General features: G+C 43.3%; 1 protein-coding gene and 1 non-coding gene across 2 annotated transcripts in view; both read right to left on the reverse strand.

Moving 5' to 3' along the window:
- DCUN1D2 (defective in cullin neddylation 1 domain containing 2) overlaps window positions 1-23,858 on the reverse strand; it is a 39,878-nt gene that overhangs the window by 8,475 nt on the left and 7,545 nt on the right. The window contains exons 3-4 of the mRNA XM_010374837.2: window positions 21,004-21,172; window positions 14,209-14,339 (exon numbers count right to left, since the gene is read on the reverse strand). Of these exons, the coding sequence (XP_010373139.1) occupies window positions 14,209-14,339; window positions 21,004-21,172 (300 nt within the window). The remainder of the gene's footprint in view (window positions 1-14,208; window positions 14,340-21,003; window positions 21,173-23,858) is intronic.
- LOC115894665 lies at window positions 19,326-19,489 on the reverse strand. The gene has a single exon (XR_004054805.1). It is a non-coding gene; the product is annotated as a U1 spliceosomal RNA (small nuclear RNA).

Here is a 23,858-nt window from a genome sequence, read left to right on the forward strand (position 1 = left end):
GACATCTAAACATTTACAGTGTGCATCAATCAAACAGGACATCTGCACATCGACACTGCATATCAATCAAACAGGACATCTACACTGTGCATCAATCAAACAGGACATCTGCACATCGACACTGCATATCAATCCAACAGGACATCTGCACATCGACACTGCGTATCAATCAAACAGGACATCTACACTGTGCATCAATCAAACAGGACATCTAAACATCGACACTGCGTATCAATCCAACAGGACATCTACACTGTGCATCAATCAAACAGGATATCTAAACATTTACACTGTGCATCAATCAAACAGGACATCTGCACATCGACACTGCGTATCAATCCAACAGGACATCTACACTGTGTATCAATCCAACAGGACATCTAAACATTTACACTGTGCATCAATCAAACAGGACATCTGCACGTCGACACTGCATATCAATCAAACAGGACATCTACACTGTGTATCAATCAAACAGGATATCTAAACATTTACACTGTGCATCAATCAAACAGGACATCTGCACATCGACACTGCGTATCAATCCAACAGGACATCTAAACATTTACACTGTGCATCAATCAAACAGGACATCTGCACGTCGACACTGCATATCAATCAAACAGGACATCTACACTGTGCATCAATCAAACAGGACATCTGCACATCGACACTGCATATCAATCCAACAGGACATCTGCACATCGACACTGCGTATCAATCCAACAGGACATCTACACTGTGCATCAATCAAACAGGACATCTGCACATCGACACTGCGTATCAATCCAACAGGACATCTACACTGTGCATCAATCAAACAGGACATCTAAACATCGACACTGCGTATCAATCCAACAGGACATCTACACTGTGCATCAATCAAACAGGACATCTGCACATCGACACTGCGTATCAATCAAACAGGACATCTACACTGTGCATCAATCAAACAGGACATCTAAACATTTACACTGTGCATCAATCAAACAGGACATCTGCACATCGACACTGCATATCAATCCAACAGGACATCTGCACATCGACACTGCATATCAATCAAACAGGACATCTACACTGTGTATCAATCAAACAGGACATCTGCACATCGACACTGCGTATCAATCCAACAGGACATCTACACTGTGCATCAATCAAACAGGACATCTGCACATCGACACTGCGTATCAATCCAACAGGACATCTACACTGTGCATCAATCAAACAGGACATCTGCACATCGACACTGCATATCAATCAAACAGGACATCTACACTGTGCATCAATCAAACAGGACATCTACACATCGACACTGCGTATCAATCAAACAGGACATCTGCACATCGACACTGCGTATCAATCAAACAGGACATCTGCACATCGACACTGCGTATCAATCAAACAGGACATCTGCACATCGACACTGCGTATCAATCAAACAGGACATCTGCACATCGACACTGCGTATCAATCAAACAGGACATCTGCACATCGACACTGCGTATCAATCAAACAGGACATCTGCACATCGACACTGCGTATCAATCAAACAGGACATCTGCACATTGACACTGTGTATCAACCAAACAGGACAGCTACATATCGACACTGTGATCAATCAAACAGGACATCTGCACATTGACACTGTGCATCAAACAGGACATCTGCACATTGACACTGCGTATCAATCAAACAGGACATCTGCACATTGACACTGTATCAATCAAACAGGACATCTGCACATCGACACTGTGTATCAATCAAACAGGACATCTACACATCGACACTGCGTATCAATCAAACAGGACATCTACACATCGACACTGCGTAGCAAACAGGACATCTGCACATCGACACTGCGTATCAAACAGGACATCTGCACATCGACACTGTGTATCAATCAAACAGGACATCTCCACATCGATACTGCGTATCAAACACGACATCTGCACATCCACACTGCGTATCAAACAGGACATCTGCACATCAACACTGCGTATCAAACAGGACATCTACACATCAACACTGTGTATCAAACAGGACATCTACACATCAACACTGCGTATCAATCAAACAGGACATCTACACACTGACACTGTGCATCAATCAAAGCCAACACCCTCACTTTTCCCACACGGGAAGGTGGTGATTATTTCACGACTTCTATACAAATCTCTGCTACTGAAGATGTCTAATAGAATATGAATGCTTAGTTTCAGGGCTGTCTCCAATCCATAGTTTGTGAAATACTGATTTATTCTCTGCTCACCAGAATCTTGATAACGATTTCTTTTTATATGCTTGACACAGCAAGTACATAAAGGGGTTCAGAATTCTACTTTTTTAAAGTGACCGGCCAGGCGAGGTGGCTTACTCCTGTAATCCCAGCACTTTGGGAGGCCGAGGCGGGTGGATCACCTGAGGTCAGGAGTTTGAGACCAGCCTGACCAACATGTTGAAACCCTGTCTCTACTAAAAATAAAAAATTAGCAGGGGATGGTGGCTCATGCTTGTAATTCCAGCTACTCGGGAGGCTGAGGCAGGAGAATCACTTGAACCCAGGAGCCGGAGATTGCGCCAAGCCAAGATTGCACCATTGCACTCCAGCCTGGGCAACAAGAGCGAAACTCTGTCTCAAAAATAAATAAATAAAGTGACCTCCTTTAATCATGTTGAACAGTGTTCATCACTTTTAGGCAATAAAAGAACAGTTACATTTATGTAAGATAAACTAATGTGAAAAGCAGATTAATATGTTAAGTAATATATTAGTTTAAATGCAAAGCACATAACTAAACACTTTTCAAAGGATTTTTTTCTAAATCTGGTTTAATCCCACCTAAACAGAAGTTACTAAAGTTGGAGCTCTAGCAAGATTTCCGGGTCGATCATTATTAAAATGGGATAAGCAAGAGACGTATGAGTACAAAACCCACTTTAAATAAAACGCCTCTAAATTCCCTGTGTGCAAAGGCATCATTACCAACTTCCTCAGTTTTGAACACCCTGGAGTCTTAATCAGAAAGAAAGAGAGAGTCAGAAAGTGCCACGTAACTGAGATACGGAACAGCTCTCTAGACCTTACCGATGGGACCCGCAGTAAAATGCTAAGAAGATGATTAGTCTTGTCCTGCTTATAAGTCTACATCCTTATCACTTAGGAAGAACATTAATTGAAATCTATATTCAACTCATCTTAATGATGTAAAGCTCTCACACTGAGAAATGGAGGTGAACCTGGGGAAGAAGAAAAAATAAAGTTTGATGGCATACATGTAATCTAGTTACTCAAAGTTTTATGGCATACATTTAATCTAGTTACTTTGGGTTAGTTTCGGTCCTAAAAACTTTTCTTACGAAGGACCTGATTTGTATGTTTGTTAATCACATTATCAGAAGTAAATATACGCTTTTTCAATTTTATTATTTATATAAAAATGTTTAATATTGTCCTAATGGACTTAGCCATTTGCAAAACAGTAACAACAACAACAACAACAACAACAACTCAGAATGGCAGAACTTGAGAGTAGAAATCAAGACCAACAGCTACTCTCGTGGCTACATCTTTATAGCAGCTATTTCCTTCTCAAGAACCTCGAGAAAGTCTCATCTCCTAAGTGAAAACATGTTAGAAGAAGGCATTACTATTTAAAATTCATGCTTGTGGTGCTTCACTTAGGGTTAATGAAGATGGGTCCTCTATCAAAAAAGGACCTTAGGGCAGACATGAACATTAGCTCTCATGAAACTTGACCTCCTCAAACATCAAGATTCTCAAAGCTGGCCGGGCACAGTGGCTCACACCTGTAATCATAGCACTTTAGGAGGCCGAGGGAGGAGCTTCACTTGAAGTCAAGAGTTTGAGACCAGCCTGGGCAACAGAGCAAGACCCTTACCTCTTTTAAAAAACACACACACACAAGATTCCCAAAGCCAACTGATCCCAGACTCTAGCCAGTATGAAACTATGTTGTTTTTTACATTAAAACAGAGCCAAGTAACTTTATCCTCTTTAGTAGGTTAACCACTAGTTAAGAGGAAAGCATCATCTTACATAAAAATACAGTACAATTTCACACACACACACACACAGACACACACACATACACACAGATACACACAAATACCCACATGGAGACACAGACACACACACAGAGACACAGATACACAGACACACATACACACAGTGACACACACACAGATACAGACACACAGAGACACACAGAAACAGACACAAACACACACACAGACACACACACGAAGGAAATAAAGGGTAAATCTGTGTCTTTTGGCTCCATGTTCCCATGGCAGTCCATGCTTTTTCTAGGAACAGTTGGACACTTGTCTCAACCTGTTCAATTTATCCTTAATTTCTCACAAGACAGACCATGTAATCTTTGGAAACGGTAAACTGATGGCTCTATTTTTGGGTTATAGTCATACAATTATTATTCTTGTTTTATTTCTGTTTTTTAAAAGCCCTCAAAAAAACTTTTCTAAAACTCGTGTATAATCTATTTGAAGCGTTCACACAATCTAACCATTTCCCGAGGAGGCTATTGTTATAATAAAATTTCATATTCTCTCAGCTATTGTCATGAAGCAAAGAAACAAAACCAGTAACGCTTCCCACCCTGTAGTGAATGATTCTGACAAACATTTCATTTAAGTGTCTACAAGAGTGAACAAGTCCTTGTTCTCAGTGAGGAATTCAAGGATAAACTCTCAATCTGTTGCAGCTTTCAATGGCCTGTTCTGCCACTGAAAGTTCTGATGCTTGAGGAAATTTATAAAACGCAGGCTGAACATGGTAGGTCCTGAATCTTAAAAATGTTTCAAAACACTCTCTACACATATACTGACCTTCCTTGAAACATTTGTGCAGAAGGAAAATAAAATTTTGCAACTCTTAACTGGGCAATTAATTTAGACTCTAATTTATAACCTCCTGGAAATTACCATGGAATGAAATGGTGGCGCCAAGTGGAAGGAACTCTGCGCGTTTCCAGGACGGGGCAGCCGGGCTCGCTGCGGGGGGCGTGGCAGCCTCTGCAGGCCCAGTGCTCTTCCCTAGCCACCACGCTGCGAGGAGGCCCAAGCAGAGCAGCTGGGGGCAGGTGGGAGGCCACAGCGGAGAGCAGCACGGGTGGAAGAGAAGGGCCACCCAGTGGAATCTGCCCAAGTTCCTGACCCAATGGATCATCAACTACCAAAATGACTGTCATTTGAAGCCACCGTGTTTTGCGCAGTCATTACTAACCCAGGCGGCCGGCCTGGCTGAAGCCCGAGGGCCTGTGTTTCCAGCTCTGCAGTGATGCCGATGTTGCTGGCTTTGCCAAGGGCCTAGAAAAGCTCCGTAATACTTTTCCGTATGTGTCAAGTTAACATGGCATTATAAGATAAAAATTTTTAAAGATAATACCTACACATGACAGTCAGATAAAATGCTAATCTTTTTAACATTTTTCCATGTCAACATTTAAATGAAGGATCTCTTGCATTGCAGAGTATCAATAACTATAAATGGTTACCTCTAATAGAAGCTGAATTATCCTAAGATTATACTGAAGATATTAAAGTAACAGCTCAAAATAGTTAGAAAAAAAGTTTTATCATTCACTGAAATTTCAAAGTGTCCTTCCTGATAAACATTTAACAATAACAAATAATTGCTATTATTTTAAAATTTGGATCAGACTAATTCTCACTTTGGAAGGGAAGCTGGATAGACGTCTAAGAATTAAACTGCTCAAAAGTAAAGCATGACCCACACTTTCCTTGAAAAATCATGATCATTACACTCAGACCTGAAATGGCCAAATTTTAGAAAAGTGCGAGAAGCAGCATTTCTTGTTTGGGTGACTATTGCCAGAGAAAACGGGGGTGAGGGGATGAGGAAACAGAGAGAAGTGGAGGAAAAAAAAAAAAACCTGCATGAGATGGAAGAACAGCCACAGCAGAAACCAGCACCTGTCAGGAGCACAGGTGGCCCTGTCCTTACCAAGTGACAGAGCTCAAGAACGCTGAGGGATCTCATCCCAAGTCTTCCTTGCACCATTATTCTCTTGTCTATTTGCTTTTTTTTTTTTTTTTTTTGAAATAAGGTCTGGCTCTGTTGTCCAGGCTGGAGTGCAGAGGTACAATCTCAGCTTACTGCAGCCTCCACCTCCCAGGCTCAAGCAATCCTCCTGCCTCAGCCTCCTGAGTAGCAGGGACTACAGGTGCATATCACCACACCCAGGTAATTCTTGTGTGTGTGTGTGTGTGTGTGTGTGTGTGTGTGTGTGTATATATATTTTTTTTTTTTTTTTGAGATGGAATCTTGCTCTGTCACCCAGGTTGGAGTGCAGCAATATGTTATCAGCTCACTGCAACCTCTGCCTCCTGGGTTCAAGCGATTCTTGTGCCTCAGCCTCCTGAGTAGCTGGGACTACAGGTGTGCGCCACCAGACCCAGTTAATTTTTTGTATTTTTAGTAGAGATGGGGTTTTGCCATGTTGCCCAGGCTGGTCTCAAACTCCTGACCTTAAGTGATCCACCCAGAAGTGCTGGGATTACAGGCATGAGCCACCAAGCTCGGCCTGCTTGTTAGTTTCTAGAAAAGACTGGTAATGGTTTCTTGAGAATATTGATGATAGTTACTGAGTAATCAGGGTCTAAACTAAAATGAGCTTTAACTTTAATGACTATTTTGCCTCAGCGTCTTAGAAAGAAATGAGTGGAATAGAGAAGATAAATAACAAGAGTTTTATCGTAGAAAACCAAATGCTTTCATTTGTTAAAAGTAGACTGAATCTGACATCTGGCGTGTTGTTCATAAATCAAGAGTTATTTTACAAACAGTCATTCTGTAGATGCAGAAATACTTTTCAGTGTAGACTTTCCCCTCTTTTGATATGCTAAGTCATTTCTCCATTCAGAGGCAAAATAATAACTCTTCACTGCCTTTAGAATAAACATTTCCTGCCCCGAGTGTGGAAACTAACTTAAATTTCAGCATAGGTTTTCAGGGGACAGGGTGAAGTTTGCAGACCGAGAGCTAAGTCTCTGTGGTTGAAACAGTAAGTCTCTGACCACATCTCCTGGAGGCCATGTTTCGTGGTGAAACGGGCTCTTCTCCAGCTGGTTCAGGCTGGAAGCGGAATCCAGGTGGGTGGGATGGCAAACTGTTCTAAAGAATCCCCATTGCCGTCACTGTCCTTTGGATGTTAAACCTCGTTTTTTTCCCCACACAATATAAAAAACCTAAAGCACCAGAACCAGTGCTGGAGACCAGCCGGTTTAGACCGGAAGTCATACTGCTGGTGGTACACAGCGGAGAAGCCCGTTTACTGTGTCTCTAGACCAGCCGGTTTAGACCGGAAGTCATACTGCTGGTGGTACACAGTGGAGAAGCCCGTTTACTGTGTCTCTAGGTAGAAATATCTAGAGGATGTGACAGCCTCTGAGAAACATGATGTTACTATGTGGATTTTAAAAAATATAATACTTGCTATAATGTGCATATTGGAAGCAACTGTGAAACTGGTCTGTGATCGCCAGTGTAGTCTGTTGTAAATTCAAAGACAGCTTGTTGAACTTTGTTTTTATTTTTATTTTTTATTTTTTTTTTTGAGACGGAGTCTCGCTCTGTCACCCAGGCTGGAGTGCTGTGGCCGGATCTCAGCTCACTGCAAGCTCCGCCTCCCGGGTTCACGCCATTCTCCTGTCTCAGCCTCCCGGGTAGCTGGGACTACAGGCGCCGCCACGTCGCCCGGCTAGTTTTTTGTAGTTTTTAGTAGAGACGGGGTTTCACCGTGTTAGCCAGGATGGTCTCGATCTCCTGACCTCGTGATCCGCCCGTCTCGGCCTCCCAAAGTGCTGGGATTACAGGCGTGAGCCACCGCGCCCGGCTGAACTTTGTTTTTATTTTTTACCTACTGTTTTCAGAGTGCCTATTTTGAATTAAAATTTGTTACACCACTGCAAAAAAAAAAGAGTTTTAGTCCCCAAAGTAAAATGTCAGCTTACAAAGAGCAGTCTCGGGCACATCCATTAGGATGGCCACTATTCAGAAAACAGCAATTGTTGGCAGGATGTGCAGAGGTTGGTTGGATGCTCTGCTTCGTTGCTGATGGGAATGTAAAAAAAAAATATGGTGGTTCCTCATTCCTCAAGAAATTAAACAGAATTACCATATAGTCCAGGAATTCCATTTCTGCATATACACCCAAAAGAATTAAAAGCAGGGACAGGTGCGGTGGCTCACGCCTGTAATCCCAGCACTTTGGGAGGCCGAGGCAGGCGGATCATCTGAGGTCGGGCATTCAAGACCAGCCTGACCAACATGGAGAAATCCTGTCTCTACTAATAATACAAAAATTAGCTGGGCGTGGTGGTGCATGCCTGTAATCCCAGCTACTCGGGAGGCTGAGGCAGGAGAATCGCTTGAACCTGGGAGGCAGAGGTTGCAGTGAGCCAAAATTGTGCCATTGCACTCCAGCCTGGGCAACAAGAGTGAAACTCTGTCTCAAAAAAAAAAAAAAGAATTAAAAGCAGGGTCTAAAACAGGTATATGTACATGCATAATGCATGTTCACAGCAGTGTTATTCACAAGAACCAAACAGTAAAATCAAACCAAGTGTCCACTGGGATGAATCGATAAACAAAATGTGGGCTACACAAACAGGGAATATTATTCAGCCTTGAAAAAGGAAGGAAATTCTGACACACACTACAACAAAACATTGTATCAAGCGAAATGAGCTCGTCACAAAAAGATACATACTGTGAAATTCCACTTATGTGAGGTCCTAGGAGGAGTCAACTCCAGAGACCAGAAGTAGAATGGGGGCTGCCAGTGGCTGGGGAAGAGGGAAGGGGGGAGTCAGTGTTTGATGGGGACACAGTTTCAGTTTGGGAAGATGAGAAAGTTCTGGGAATAAACACTGGTGATGTTTACATACTTTGAACGTACTTAGTGCTACTGAACCGTACACTTCAACAGTTAAAATGGTTAAAAGAAAAGACAAAAGGCTGGGCGCGGTGGCTCACGCCTGTAATCCCAGCACTTTGGGAGGCCAAGGCGGGTGGATCAAGAGGTCAGGAGATTGACACCATCCTGGCTAACACGGTGAAACCCCGTCTCTACTTAAATTAGCCGGACGAGGTGGCGGGCGCCTGTAGTCCCAGCTACTCGGGAGGCTGAGGCAAGAGAATGGCGTGAACCCGGGAGGCGGAGCTTGCAGTGAACTGAGATCGCGCCACTGCACTCCAGCCTGGGCGACAGGGCGAGACTCTGTCTCAAAAAAAAGAAAAGTAAAGAAAAGCCAAGAAAACAGTCCTGGGGAAATAAACCCCCAAGGACTCCTGACTTGACTGGTTTAAACATGAGACATCCCACACTCCATCAGTCTCTCCTTTAGACAAGCAGCCTACGAGGACGCAGCACTAAAAGGGGGCGGGGGAGGGCCCTGGACAGGTGGGGCGGAGGGAGCACAGTGTTTAACCTTCCCTGAATCCGTGCATAAAAGCAGTTGCAGCAATTAGAAAGCAAAGTCAAACACCCAGAGGCAACATTTACCATAAATTTGGGTGAGAAAGTATCATCACCAACCCAAGTTGTAAGCACCAGGGGATGAGCCACTGCCAGCAATAGGACCCGCGTGGTGCCGGGGACGTGGGGGTCACAGGTCTCTGACAGATGTGAGAACAGGAGGGCCTCGGAGGTGCCTACACGCCAAGACTAGGTAAGGACAAGCCTGAATTAGGCTGTGGCAGCGGGCAGAGGCCACCAACGGGGCCCACACTGCAGGGAAGGGCCTGAGAGCAGAAGAGCTGGGCCGAAAGGGAAAATGGAGATGGGAAAGAGAGAAAAGCTGAGGAGGGGAGAGCATCAGTGTCAGACAATCTGACAGCAAAGCAGACATTTCTGTCTACTACACGCCTGCACACACACACAGCCAAGAGGGAGCACCATGAAGTCAAAAAGCTGCCCCGAACCATCCTCCTGAAAGACTAGGAAAACTAATTTCACATAAAAATAAGCAACAGAACAGCCCTGAGATCAAATCCCACACCACGCTTTCCGAAGAAAAAAGATACTACAAACAGAAGTCACCCTTTGAAAATGAATGCATGCTGGGAAACACACCTACAAAACAGATCAAAAGTGCGACCTTCAGCCGAAACCATGGCTCACGCCTGTAATCCCAGGACTTTGGGAGCCTGAGGTGGGAGGGCTGCGTGAGACCAGCAGTCTGAGACCAGCCCGGGCAACACAGTACAACTCCGTCTCTCCAAAAAAAATTTAAAAATTAACCAGACACAGTCTGCGTGCCTAAAGTCCCGGTTAGATGGGAGGCTGAGGTGAGAGGATCACTGAAACCCAGGAGCCTGAGGCTGCAGTCATGACCACACCTCTGCACTTTAGCCTGAGCAATGGAGGGAGACCTCAACTCTAAAATCAAATGTTAAGCCAGGTGTGGTGGCTCATGTCTGTAACCCTAGCACTTTGCGAGGAAGCTGAGGTGGGAGGATCGCTTAAGCCCAAGAATTTGAGGCTGCAGTGAGCTATGATCACGCCACTCCACTCCAGACTGGGCAAGAGAGCAAGACCCTGTCTCAAAATAAATAAAAAAAAACTTTTTTTTAAAAAGTGTGACCACTGACTTCAAAATAGGCTAAAGGACATTAAGAAATGAAACAAAACATGAAACACCACAAATGAGAATTAGGAAAACTTAGTAATGAGGAAATCACACTCAAGAATTAGAAACAAAGGAAAATCATTCTGGAAATGACTTTACTAGAAGGCACATGAGGGAGATAAACTCAAAGGCAGTCACACACTGCGTAACGTCTCCGCCAACGACAGGCCGCATAAGTGACAGCGGTCCAACAGGACTGCAAAAGTGCATTTTCACTGCACCTTTTCTATGCTTCAGTGTTTGTATACACAAATCCTCACCACTGTGTTATGGATGCCTACCGTATTCCGTACAGTCACACACTGTCCAGGTTTGTATCCTGGGAGCCATGGGCTGTGCCATACCGTTAGGCATGCAATAGGCTATGCCACCCAGCTTTGCAAACATGCACCCTGTGACGTCGCACAAGGATGAGACTGCCTAACAATGCATTTCTCAGAACCTATCGCTGCCATTATGTGACACATGACAGGTGATGACTTCAGAGAAGAAGATGGTGAAAAAGGAAGATCATTTTTAAAAGAAAAAAGAAATGAAGTACAGATTAAAAGGACCTAGAGAAAGCAACGCACACTGCCAAAGACTTAACTCCACAGAAGACCCAGCTCCACAGGGGACCCAACTCTACAGAAGACGCAGTTCCACAGGGGACCTAACTCCACAGGGGACCCAACTCTACAGAAGACGCAGTTCCACAGGGGACCTAACTCCACAGGGGACCCAACTCTACAGAAGACGCAGTTCCACAGGGGACCTAACTCCACAGGGGACCCAACTCTACAGAAGATGCAGTTCCACAGGGGACCCAACCACACAGAGGACCCAGCTCCAAAGAAGACCCAACTCCACAGAGGACCTAACTCCAATTAAATGGGTAACTGGAGTTTCCGGACAGACCAAAACCAAATACAAGGAACAGAACAAATGCTTAAAACCATAATTCAAGAACATTTTCCCTGAAATTAAAAAAGATTAGAAAGTACTTACGGAAAACACTCAGCATCATATGAGAACACTGACCATGGATGACCCACAACACCCAGGCACATTTTAGTAAAATTACTGGGCTTCAAAGCAAAAGAAAAAATGGCCTTTGTTTGGGTATTTAGGCAAAACAGTAAGCAACTTACAAGGCCAAGAAGACCGGCTTATCATCATTCTGACAGTAACAATCTGCGCCAGAAGAAAGTGAGCGACACCTCGAGACATTCCAAGGAACAAAAAGGAGGCCGGGATTCTGTACCCACCACGCAAGGACTCGGGGACACCGTCCCCAGCAGCACTTCCTGGGGATCCACCGGAGAACGAATTTCAAAACCTGTGAGCAGGGAGATGTCAGCAGAAGCCCTGGCGATGAGCAGGGGCTGCTGGGGAACAGAGCGAGGACCACCCAGAACGACAGGGGAGGCCTGGCTGTGTGCTTGGAAAACAAAGGCAGGGCCAAACTATTGTTTTAAACGGGGGGTGTGTATAACCCCCTTTTCCTTTCCACGACTCACAGCAGTTCCACTGGCGGAGACACATTCACATCATCACTCTGAGCCTGTGGTGTGTGCCACGTGGGACTGGCTAACACGTCACCGCGGATATTCTAACGCTACCTCCACCTGCGCCCTGGAGGGCCAGAGCAGAAGAAGGGAAACACAGCTGTAACACAGACAAGCTCAAGTAGGAAAAATAATCTGTAGTCCTGACTGTGGTTTAGAAGCTTCCAAATGAATGAAAATTTAAAAAATAAAAAAATAAAAAGCTTAGAAACGACGGCTCTGAACGAGTACCAGCAGCGACTCCGCCACGGCCTGAAACCAGTTTCCACTAAAAGAAATCGGGGCTTCTTGGAGAAAAAGCAAGTCCAGGTCTGGGGCAGAAGGCGACTGGACGAGCCCAGGACAGCCTGCAGTGCAGACAGGAAGTGAGCTGTCACCACCAGAGCACACCAACAGCACTCCATGAGTTCACGGGGACGTGAACAATCAACTGCCCTTCGGTCGAAGGAAGCAGGGAACGCACTTGCCCCAGAGGTCATCTGGCCTTTCTGAGCAGCCTGTACCTCTGGCACCAACACCAGGAGATAGAAAGACTTCCTTCTGTGATCATCCCAGCTCACAAACAGAAAGGGCAGGACAGGCTCTCATTGCTTTGCAGCCCTGAGCAAGGCTGGGGGTCTCGGCACTGCTGGTGTCCTTAGGTGCTGCACATGGCAGGCTCCTGAGCCAAGATGCAGCAGGCACTGCTACTGTTACCCAAGAGGCAAAGCGAGAGCCCAACAGGCCCCACGCGCCTTGCACAGCAGGCACCGCAATTTAGTAACCACAGTGTGGGGCCGAGACGCATCTCAGCACCTGGTATCTCTCGCCAGCCCTCTGTCTCCCCGCCGTGCCTCTGCCCGAGTCCCCCTGGCGCCTCTGCTTCCGTACCTCTGTCCCTCTGTCCCCCCGTCTCTCTATCACTCTGTCTGCCGTGGCTGTCCCTCTGTCCCCCTGCCTCTGTCCCTCTGTCCCCATCTCGCTATCCCTCTGTCCTCCGCGCCTCTACCCCTCCGTTTCCCGTCTCTCTATCCCTGTCCCCCATGCCTCTGCCCCTCTGTCCCCCCGTGCCTGTGTTCCCTGTCCTTCTGCCCTGTGTCTCTGACCCTGTGCCTGTTCATCTGTGCAACTGGCCTCTCAGGTGATCACTGCACACCTCCCAGCACCCAACCCAGCTCCACCTCCACTTTCACTGCAGTCCCCAAATCCCTGCTCTAGGGTTAGGAATGACAGTTAAAGTGAATGCAGACTCCTCAAGTAAAAAAAACATTTATTATTGTCCACGCAAATGGGCCATATTAATGATCCATAAAAATGCATTACAGTATTTTAAAATAAAACGCAAAAGTGGGCTAAATTGTTGGTATGCAGGCTGGGGTCTACGTGGCACAGAGAGAACAATTATGAGCTGACACAGGACATTTACAAATTAGTTTACATTTTAAAATTTAAACATGTAAACCCAGAAGTGGAGAGACGCTATCAACTGAGATTTTCAGGCACATGGTATTATAAACTCATCTACCTACGTACAGAGCAAAGTGCGGAGAAGAAAAGAAACCAAGAGGGTGGTAATGTTACAGGTGGGCCAGCCACGGTGGCTCATGCCTGTCATCCCAACACACTCTGAAGTGGGAAGAATGCCTGAGCTCAGGAGTTCGAGACCAGCATAGGCAATAAGGCAAGACCTTGTCTTTATTAAAAATTAAAAAACAAAAATGAAAATAGCCAGATGTGGTGGCGGACGCCTGGAGTCCCAGTTACTCAGGAGACTGAGGTGGGAGGATTGCTTGAGCCCAGGAGATTGAGGCTGCAGTGAGCTGTGACTGTACCACTGCACTCCAGCCTAGGTGACAGAACGAGACCCTATCTCAAAAAAACGAAACCAAAACCCAAAAACATTAGTTGGCTATACAGAAATCATGTTGCTCACGTCCACTGATCATCTCATTATGATCTGGCATTTTACATATTTGGATTTCATACTCACCTAAACCTTTCTGCCCTGGGTTCTTAGCGAAAGTGAAGGTAAACTGATAAAAATCTTTAAATTTGGCTGTGTCCTTCAGCTCCTGCTCCAGTCTTGGCAGAAGAGCCTTTAGCTTCTCCATGCTGTCACACCTGCAATGACAGAGACAGTGGTTTGTGTTGCAGCAGACGCACCACCCTAGTTGACTCTCCTCTTGTCCCCTGTGCAGGAACTGTGGCCAGGCACGTGGCTCCAGCTGGAGACAGTATTTCCCAACTTCTTTTCCTAGGCGCGGCCTAAGGCTCTAAATGATCATGTAAGAGAAGGGAAGGGGGGCAATGTCTCCCTTGCTGAAAGGAATTCAAAATGCTCTAAGACAGATACTGGTGGCGGCTGCCCAGCTCTGGGAATATACTAAAACCACTGAGTTGTAGACTTTAAATGAGAGAAAATATAGTATGTGAATTAGATCTTGATAAAATTATTAAAAGAAAAGCCCAAAACAACATCTTTTGCCCTCTTCCTGAGAACTGGAACAAGGGCGTGGTCTGACTCGGTAGCTCTGACTATGGAGAGAGGCCCCTGCCCTGCGGTGACAGGGCATGAGGTGACAAGATGGCAGAGACGAGGGAATAGAAAGACGGAAAGCGCCGATTTCTCAGTGACTTGCAGAATGGAGTCACCCTGCCAGCCTGGGCCACTACTACCTCTGTCCCATCATACAAGCAAAAAATAAACTCATATAAATCTTAAGCTACCTTATTTAGGGATCTCTTCATTACAGCAGGTTAGATTTGAAATATCCAGGTATTGTAAAACACAGCTCTATATTGTTTTAAAATTGATTTTTTCCATCAAAAAGTCAATAACCTTTAAAAACAGTCAACAGCCTTTAAGGCAGAAATCGACAACAGTAAAACGAAGTCTATCTTTCTAATTCCGACTGCACAGCAAAGCACAGAATAAAAGCAACACTTATCCACTTACCCAAGTAGAGCAGAGGTAAGGAAAGAACATTGGAGAAAGCTTTAGAGGAGCTAGAAAAGTCCATAAAGACGAACACAGAAAAGCACAAATGTAGGACTCAGTCCTGTGCGTAGCCACAGTCCCGTTCTGGTCAACAGCAGGAGGTGGATGTGACAGTGGTCCCTTAAAATCATAATGGCACCTAGAGGTTCCTGCCACCTCAGGGCGTCAGAGCCACTGCAATGTCTAGCACAATGCATGACCATTTCTACCTTTAGGTGTGTTTAGATACACAGACTTACCATTGTGTTACAGCTGCCTACGGTACTGAGGACAGTCACCCGCTGAACAGGTTCGTAGCCTAGGAACAACAGGCTGTGCCACAGACTAGGTGTGTAGTGGGCTGTACCATCTCGGTTTGTGTAAGTACACTCTGTGATGTCTGCACAATGAAATTTCCTAACAATGCACTTCTCAGAACATGTCCCTGTCTCTTAAGTGATGCATGACTGCACTGCAGGTGAATGTGAGTGTAAGCACCATCTACATCAAGGGTGACGGCTGGGCCAGGTGCAGCAGTTCATTCCTGTAATCCCAGCGCTTTGAGAGGTGGAGGAGGGAGGATCGCTTGAGGCCTGGAGTTTGAGACCAGTCTGGACGACATAGCTCAGAGACCCAGTCTCCACAAAAAATAAAAACTAGCTAGGCATGGTGGCATGTGCCTGAAGTCCCAGCAACCCACTGGACCCCAGTTGGCACAACAGAGTGTGACGCTCTTAAAAAAGGGAGTGGGTGGCAGCTGAGGGCTCTTTGCCATTTCAGCCTCCTCTTCCGTCCAGTGAGGCACGGACAATCCGACTTCTGGGCCAGGCCCACTGTGTCCCACCACCTACCGGAGCAGTCCTTCAGCGTGCCTCTAGCTGGATGTAAACAGGAACTCACAGTGTGCACCACCTCACATCTGGCTGTCTCTGGCTTTGTGATGTCTGAGAGGTTCGCTCCTGTGGGTATGCACGGCTCCAGCTGTTCATTTTCTTTGCCACATAGAATTCTTGTTATATACATATTTTATGATTCATAAACGCTACTGTTGGTGAACATTCCGGCTGTTTCTAGTTTCCTAGTTTGGAGTAATGGTGTCAACACTTCTCTACACAGATCACAACATACCACGTAGGCACATTCTAGAGTGGCCAGCAGGGTCACAGCGTCTGTGTACCTTCCATTGAGTAACTGACGTCGAAACAGTGCATTGGAGATCCCGCTCCACGCATTTTCGCTCACATCTGCTATCGTGTCTTATTTTAGCCCCCTAGAGGGTGGTTTGTGATGGTGTTCTATTTCACTGACATTTTCACCTGCATTTCCCCAGTGAATGAGATTAAGCATCTTATACTTTAACTGGCCCTTGTGCATCCTCTTTTGTAAAGTGCTTGTCAAATCTTTGGCTTGTTTTTCAACATCTTTTTCTTATTGCTTTGTAGAAATTCTTTATATATTAAAGATACAAGCCTTTGCCAGGTATTTTTAAAGAACTTTCACACAGAACAAGCATTGCCTTTCTACTACCCTGATGTTTCTTAATCAGAAGTTCTTATTTTTACTATAATATGCTCTATCAGTATTTTTCTTTACAGTGATTTATTGCTTTTGTTGATGTTTTAGAAACTATCCTATTTCAGTCACAAAGACCTTTTCCTATATTATTTTCTACAGACCTTTTGCTTTTGCCTTTCATACTGAGATCTACATCTATCTGAAACTGATGTTTACATATGGTATGCGGTAGAGATCAGGATTTATTTCTCCCCAAAATACTAGCTAATTCTCCCAGTATCATTTATTGAAAAAATGTCTGTCTCCACTTAAGTCTAGCTCTGTCATAAACCAGAAGTCCCTACATACACGGACTTCTTTCTGAGCCCTTCATTCTGCTCCACTGGTCTCTGGTCTATTTATCTGATCTGGCACTTGATGCCATGTAGTCTTCATTATCGTAGCTGTAAAGTTCTGATTATCTGGCAGAGCAAATCTTCCCATCCTGTTCTTTTTCTTCAAGAACTGCTTTTTGGTTGCGCATTTTTATAGAAATTTCAAATCAGCTTGTCAAATTACACATATATAAACCCACTATCTATTTGGATTTTCAAACTGAGATCACATTCAATATAAAAACCCAAGGATAAAATACTGTGTTCCAACCTATGAATGAAGTATATTTCTCCATTTATTCAGGTCTTCTTTCCTGTCTCTCAATGAGTTATTATTTTCTCTATGGGAATATCACACATCTTTAATCCGATTTTTTCTAGGTATTCTGTATTTTTGAAGATACTGAAAAACGACATATATTTTAAAATTTACTGTTTTGCTGATTGTTGCACTTGGTGTCCTGAAATATAACAGGATTTTATTTGCAGACCTTGGACCCTGCAGTGTGGCTAACGTCACTACTGATTCGCATATTTTATCCATAGATTAGACTAGCTGTGATCTCCTGTTTAATACTGAACAGAAATAGTCATTCGGGTTTTGTTCCGTCCCAAAGGGAAGGTGGCTTACAATTCCCGTAAGTATAATGTTTGCCATAGGAATTTTTTCCTTTTGGTCAGATTAAGAACTGCCCCTCTTATTCTTAGTTTTCCATGAGGTTTTTTTTTTTTTTTTTAAATGAAGAAACACTGAATTTGATCAAACCCATCTTATGCACTGGGATGATCCTTTTTTTTTCTGTTGTTAACCGTGGTAAATTAATTATACCGATTAACTTTGTAACATTAAACAGATCTTGCATTCCTGGATATAACCAACTTTGTCATGATGTATCATTCTGGGCTTATCGTCTTGGATTTTTTGCTAATGATTGGTCAGTTTCCTGATACTGTGTGTAGGATTTTTGCATCTTATCATCTCAGGCATCTTCTGATTCTTATAACTGAGAGTGGCCTATAATTTTCCATTCTCAAATGTTATTCCTTAGTTTTGTCATGCAGCTTGTGCTGGCCTTAAAACAAATTGTGAAATCTTTCTTCCTTTACTATTCTCTGGAAGAAGATGTTTAAAATTGGGGATTTTCCTTTTCATTAGCAGTTTGGTCGGATGTGCCTATTAAGTCATTCCAAACGGGAGTTGTCTCTTTGAGAAGATTTTAAATTACAGGCTCAAATTCTTAAGAGTTACAGAACTATTAAGATTTTCTATTTCTTCATGTGTCAGTTTTAGTAAGTTATATTTTTCACATAGGTTGTCAAATTTACTGGCATAAAGCTCTTCATAACAGGCTTTTTTTTTAATGCTTCTTGCCCCTGTCATCTTGTCCCTTTTTTCATCTACGTATGTTACTTACGATTTACTACATTTGTAAGTCTTTTCAAATAACAAGCTTCTGGCTTTACTGATCCTTCCTGATGACAACTTCTTTTCTATTTCATTATTCTTGTAAATTAGTGCTGCTTTAAAAATATTAATTCCTTCCTTCTATATTCTTTTTCTATTTCTTGAGATGGAAGGCTTTGTTCACTGATTTTCAGCCTTTCCTTCTTTTTTTTTTTTTTTTTGGAGACGGAGTCTCGCTCTGTCGCCCGGGCTGGAGTGCAGTGGCCGGATCTCGGCTCCCTGCAAGCTCCGCCTCCCGGGTTCACGCCATTCTCCTGCCTCAGCCTCCCGAGCAGCTGGGACTACAGGCGCCGCCACCTCGCCCAGCTAGTTTTTTGTATTTTTTAGTAGAGACGGGGTTTCACCGGGTTAGCCAGGATGGTCTCGATCTCCTGACCTCGTGATCCGCCCGCCTCGGCCTCCCAAAGTGCTGGGATTACAGGCTTGAGCCACCGCGCCCGGCCTTCCTTCTTTCTAAAATATGCATTTAATAAGCTGAATTCTACAAGCTTACATATATTATATTTTCACTATCCAAGATATTTTCTAATTTCCATTGTAACTTCTTTCTCATCCCAAGGGTTACTCAGAGGTATGCAATATCCACACATATCCTACCTAGTTATCTTTTTGTTATATTCCTAGTTTAACTGTACTGTGGTCAGAAGACATACTCTTCATCATTTCAAACCTCTGAAAATTATTGCAATTTATTTAATAGCCCAGTTTATTGTCAATTTTTATTAATGTTCTGTGCCTTTAATAAAGTTTTTTTTTTTTTTTTTAATTTTAAACATCAGGAGACAACACGAACATAATCCCCCACTACCACAAATTATGCAGTCCAGTTTCCCACATTTGGGAAAATCACAGGCATCAGCACATCTGGAATGCAATGGATAAGCCCAGCCCTGGGAAAACCACCTTCATGATCATGGTATCTCTCCTGCCAGGCTGTTTTGTGTTTTCTTTTGAAAAGAATATGTATTCTTCAACATTGAAGGCAACGTTCTAAACGTTCTCCTAGGCCATTTTTTGTGCTGTCCAAATCTTCTATTTCCTCACTAATTTTTCATCTACTCATTCTATTAGTTACTACGATGTGTGTGAAAACTCCTCACTTTGATCATGGGTTTGCATCTTTCTCTTTGCAGTCGCTTATTTTTGCTTTAAATACTTTGGGACTCTTCAATAAATACATAAACACATAAGTGCGACTGCCTTCCTGGTGAGATAAACCCTTTATCATCATAAAATGGCCCTCCTTATCTGCAGAGTTCCTGTACGCCTCAAAGCTGTTTTAGTTGTATCTATTTTAAACAATATGAACAGGTGATATTTAAACATCCATCTGGGCCAGGCATGGTGGCTCCCGCCTGTAATCCCAGCACTTTGGGAGGCTGAGGCAACGTGGATCGCCTGAAGTCGGGAGTTCAAGACCAGCCGGGCCAATGTGGTGAAATCCCGTCTCTACTAAAAATACAAAAATTAGCTGGGCATGGTGGCAGACGCCTGTAAACCCAGCTACTCAGGAGACTGAGGCAAGAGAATTGCTTGAATCCATGAGACGGAGTTTGCTGTGAGCCGAGATCGTGCCACTGCACTCCAGCGTAGGTGACAGAATGAGACTCCATCTCAAAAAACAAACAAGAGTACACTCGAAAATAACAATAAAAAGTAGAGTAAATGCATAAACTGGCAACATAATCATTTATATTATCAAGTATTATATACTGCACATAACTGGATGTGCTACGCTTTCATACGAATGGCAGTGCAGCAGGTTTGTCTGTGCCAGCATCACCACACACAGGCAATGTATTGAGCTATGACATTATGATGGCTGGGATGCAGGAATTTTTTAGCCCCATTCTAACCTTACGGGACCACTGTTGTATAAGCAGTCCACTGTTGACCGAAATGTCACTATGCAGTGCATGACTGTAGTTCAATAAGCTTAATGATTAAGAGACAGTTACATTAGGCCCTTTCATTTACTTTCATAACTTATCTGATAAGTGAGAAACACCTTATTAATGAAGCCTTTATCCCAATCCTGTAGGTAGAATAGAAAAATGTTACAAGCAAAAACCAAAATGACATCTTAATTTTTAACATCGCAGCATAATAAATTCTACATTTAATATACAGTATTATGAAATAACATGAATGAACTGAACCTGGTATTTACTGTCAATTCAAAATTGGAAAGAAAAAAACTCAAAAAGAAAAAAATGAGTTACAGAAGGGGTTAATATGAAAAAATCAAAATGTGAAATGAAATAAAGCTTTAAACTGAAAATTAAAAGGAAACCAAAGGCTTAATAGTGCAGAGAGTGCAGATGCGTAAGAAATTTTTAAGACACACAAAGAAAATAAACATATGAAATTAATATGTAGAGGTTGCTGAAAAATAATTAATGTTAAAAGTATTTTCAGTTCTGAAAAAATTTAAGCTAAGAAGAACTGACTTACCCGAGTTCTGTCATGCCATCTAGAAATTCCTTTCTGCTAAATTCACACTGAGTTGCTGCCCTGAACTTCCACGCTATGACCAACACACTGATACTGGCAGGGTCTAGGCTCAGATCGTCACAAAACTGTTGAATCCCATCGATTCCAATTTTGTTTTCATCTTGTGGATCTGTAGTTAGTATCAGGGGTAAAGGAAGTTATACTATTTTGAAAAGTAATTCTAAAATAGGAGGTTTCAGTCCTAAAAGTCTATTATACTACATAGTTCTAGCAAGCGTGTTTCCAATACATCAATCAATAGGCTGCAGTTTTCTACTACACATGAAAGAAATAGTGAGCAACTAATAATTTATCCAGAAAACGGTCCTATTTTTAAAATCTAGGTTTCTGGGGTTTAGGGAAAAAAAAATCATTGAATTTTTTTTGAGAAGATCTGTTCACTAAGAAAAATTTAATTTCCCTAAAGTGAAATAAAAATTCAAGTTTAGAGAAATTTAGCTCACCCAAAGGCAAACTGCTATAAAAGATACTGTATTGATAAAGTATTTACAATACCTTGGGTTTTTATCACAACTTCTGCCAAAGTAAATGAATGATTGATGTTTTTCTTAAGTGATTTCATTTGCTAGTTCTAATGGCACTGGACAATAACTATTTTTCAGAATCATTTAGCTTACGTATCCACATTTAAAAGCTTAGAAATTCAGGTTCCCCACTCCCTATTCCTAGTTTATAAATAAAATTAAAGAACTTAGCATTTGTTTATCAGAAAATCAAACAGGAAAATACATTTAAGGCATCCCAGCAACACTTCACTAAAGCTAGTAATTTCAGACAGATTACATCATATTATCGTAATGCATATGCAAATTGCTGGTTTAGAAGGTAAAAATAGAAAAAACCTGTAGCTTCTTTGCTCAAAAAAAGATTAACTATGATAAACTTTTCTTCCCCTTCACACAAAATCTAACTCTGGTCATTTAAGTAGTTTACTACTACATATATATAGTTAACAAAGAAAAATGGTAACAAAAATGAAGAAAACCATAAACATCCTTCTAACTCTATTCTCATGTCAGGGAGAAAACCTCAGCATAGTTTATAGGACAGAGGTTCTGCAAAAAAACAATCCCCACTTATCACCTTATTCAATTCCATCTCCTAATATTATACTTCATGAATAGAAATACTGATCTACAATGCTCTGACCTCATAAACCATCTCGGTAAATTTGATTACAACCATGTTCAATATTTCAAGTAATTTTGCAAGTACTTGTTCATTTGTATATGTTAACGTAATAACCAATGTTATATTTGTCAACCGTCTTACAACTATGTTTATTTTTAGAGCCTAAAGTGATTGTACCATGTTTCCACTTTGACTATAACTGCATGAATAAAGTTAAATAATAATGAAGGGATGAAGCTTCAAGAACACCTAAAGACACAATTTTCCACGTATACACAAGTATTTCTTCAAAAGCAGCTGTATATATTCAAATAACTTTAAGAAAATCTGCATAAAAAGCAGCATATGACTTACAAAATTAGCTCAACAACTAACTTAGCCAAAAATGTTTGAAGTAGACTAATGCTTAACTAAAAACAATTTTCTTTTTTTTTTTTTTTTTTGAGACGGAGTCTCCCTCTGTCGCCCGGGCTGGAGTGCAGTGGCCGGATCTCAGCTCACTGCAAGCTCCGCCTCCCGGGTTCACGCCATTCTCCTGCCTCAGCCTCCGGAGTAGCTGGGACTACAGGCGCCGCCACCTCGCCCGGCTAGTTTTTTGTATTTTTAGTAGAGATGGGGTTTCACCGTGTTAGCCAGGATGGTCTCGATCTCCTGACCTCGTGATCCGCCCGTCTCGGCCTCCCAAAGTGCTGGGATTACAGGCTTGAGCCACCGTGCCCGGCCTTTTTTTTTTTTTGAGACGGAGTCTCGCTCTGTCGCCCGGGCTGGAGTGCAGTGGCCGGATCTCAGCTCACTGCAAGCTCCGCCTCCCGGGTTTACGCCATTCTCCTGCCTCAGCCTCCCGGGTAGCTAAAAACAATTTTCAGGCCGGGCGCGGTGGCTCAAGCCTGTCATCCCAGCACTTTGGGAGGCCGAGACGGGCGGATCACGAGGTCAGGAGATCGAGACCATCCTGGCTAACACGGTGAAACCCCGTCTCTACTAAAAATACAAAAAACTAGCCAGGCGAGGTGGCGAGCGCCTGTAGTCCCAGCTACTTGGGAGGCTGAGGCAGGAGAATGGCGTGAACCCGGGAGGCGGAGCTTGCAGTGAGCTGAGATCCGGCCACTGCACTCCAGCCTGGGCGACAGAGCGAGACTCCGTCTCAAAAAATTAAAAAAAAAAAAAACAAAAAAAAACAATTTTCATTCTTTGGGAATTACAATAAGTACAAATCTGGTTTGTTTTACCACTGACTATGTTTCTGAGTCAAGATTTTTAAAAGCAATTTTCAACTCACTTTTCAGATCTAAACAGAAAGACTAAAGCACACACACAGTATTTTAAAAAGTAAAAAATGAAAATAATAAATAAACAAGAACTTGGCCGGGCATGGTGGCTCACGCCTGTAATTCCAGCACTTTGGGAGGCCAAGGCGGGTGGATCATGAGGTCAAGAGATCGAGACCATCCTGGCCAACATGGTGAAACCCCGTCTCTACTAAAAATACAAAAATTAGCTGGGCGTGGTGGCGGGCGCCTGTAGTCCCAGCTACTCGGGAGGCTGAGGCAGGAGAATCGCTTGAACGTGGGAGGCGGAGGATGCAGAGGGCCGAGATCATACCACTGCACTCCAGCCTGGCGACAGAGCGAGACGCCGTCACACACTCACACACACACACCAAC

This window comes from Rhinopithecus roxellana, chromosome 18 (assembly GCF_007565055.1).
Source record: "Rhinopithecus roxellana isolate Shanxi Qingling chromosome 18, ASM756505v1, whole genome shotgun sequence".
NCBI classification, from domain to species: domain Eukaryota; kingdom Metazoa; phylum Chordata; class Mammalia; order Primates; family Cercopithecidae; genus Rhinopithecus; species Rhinopithecus roxellana.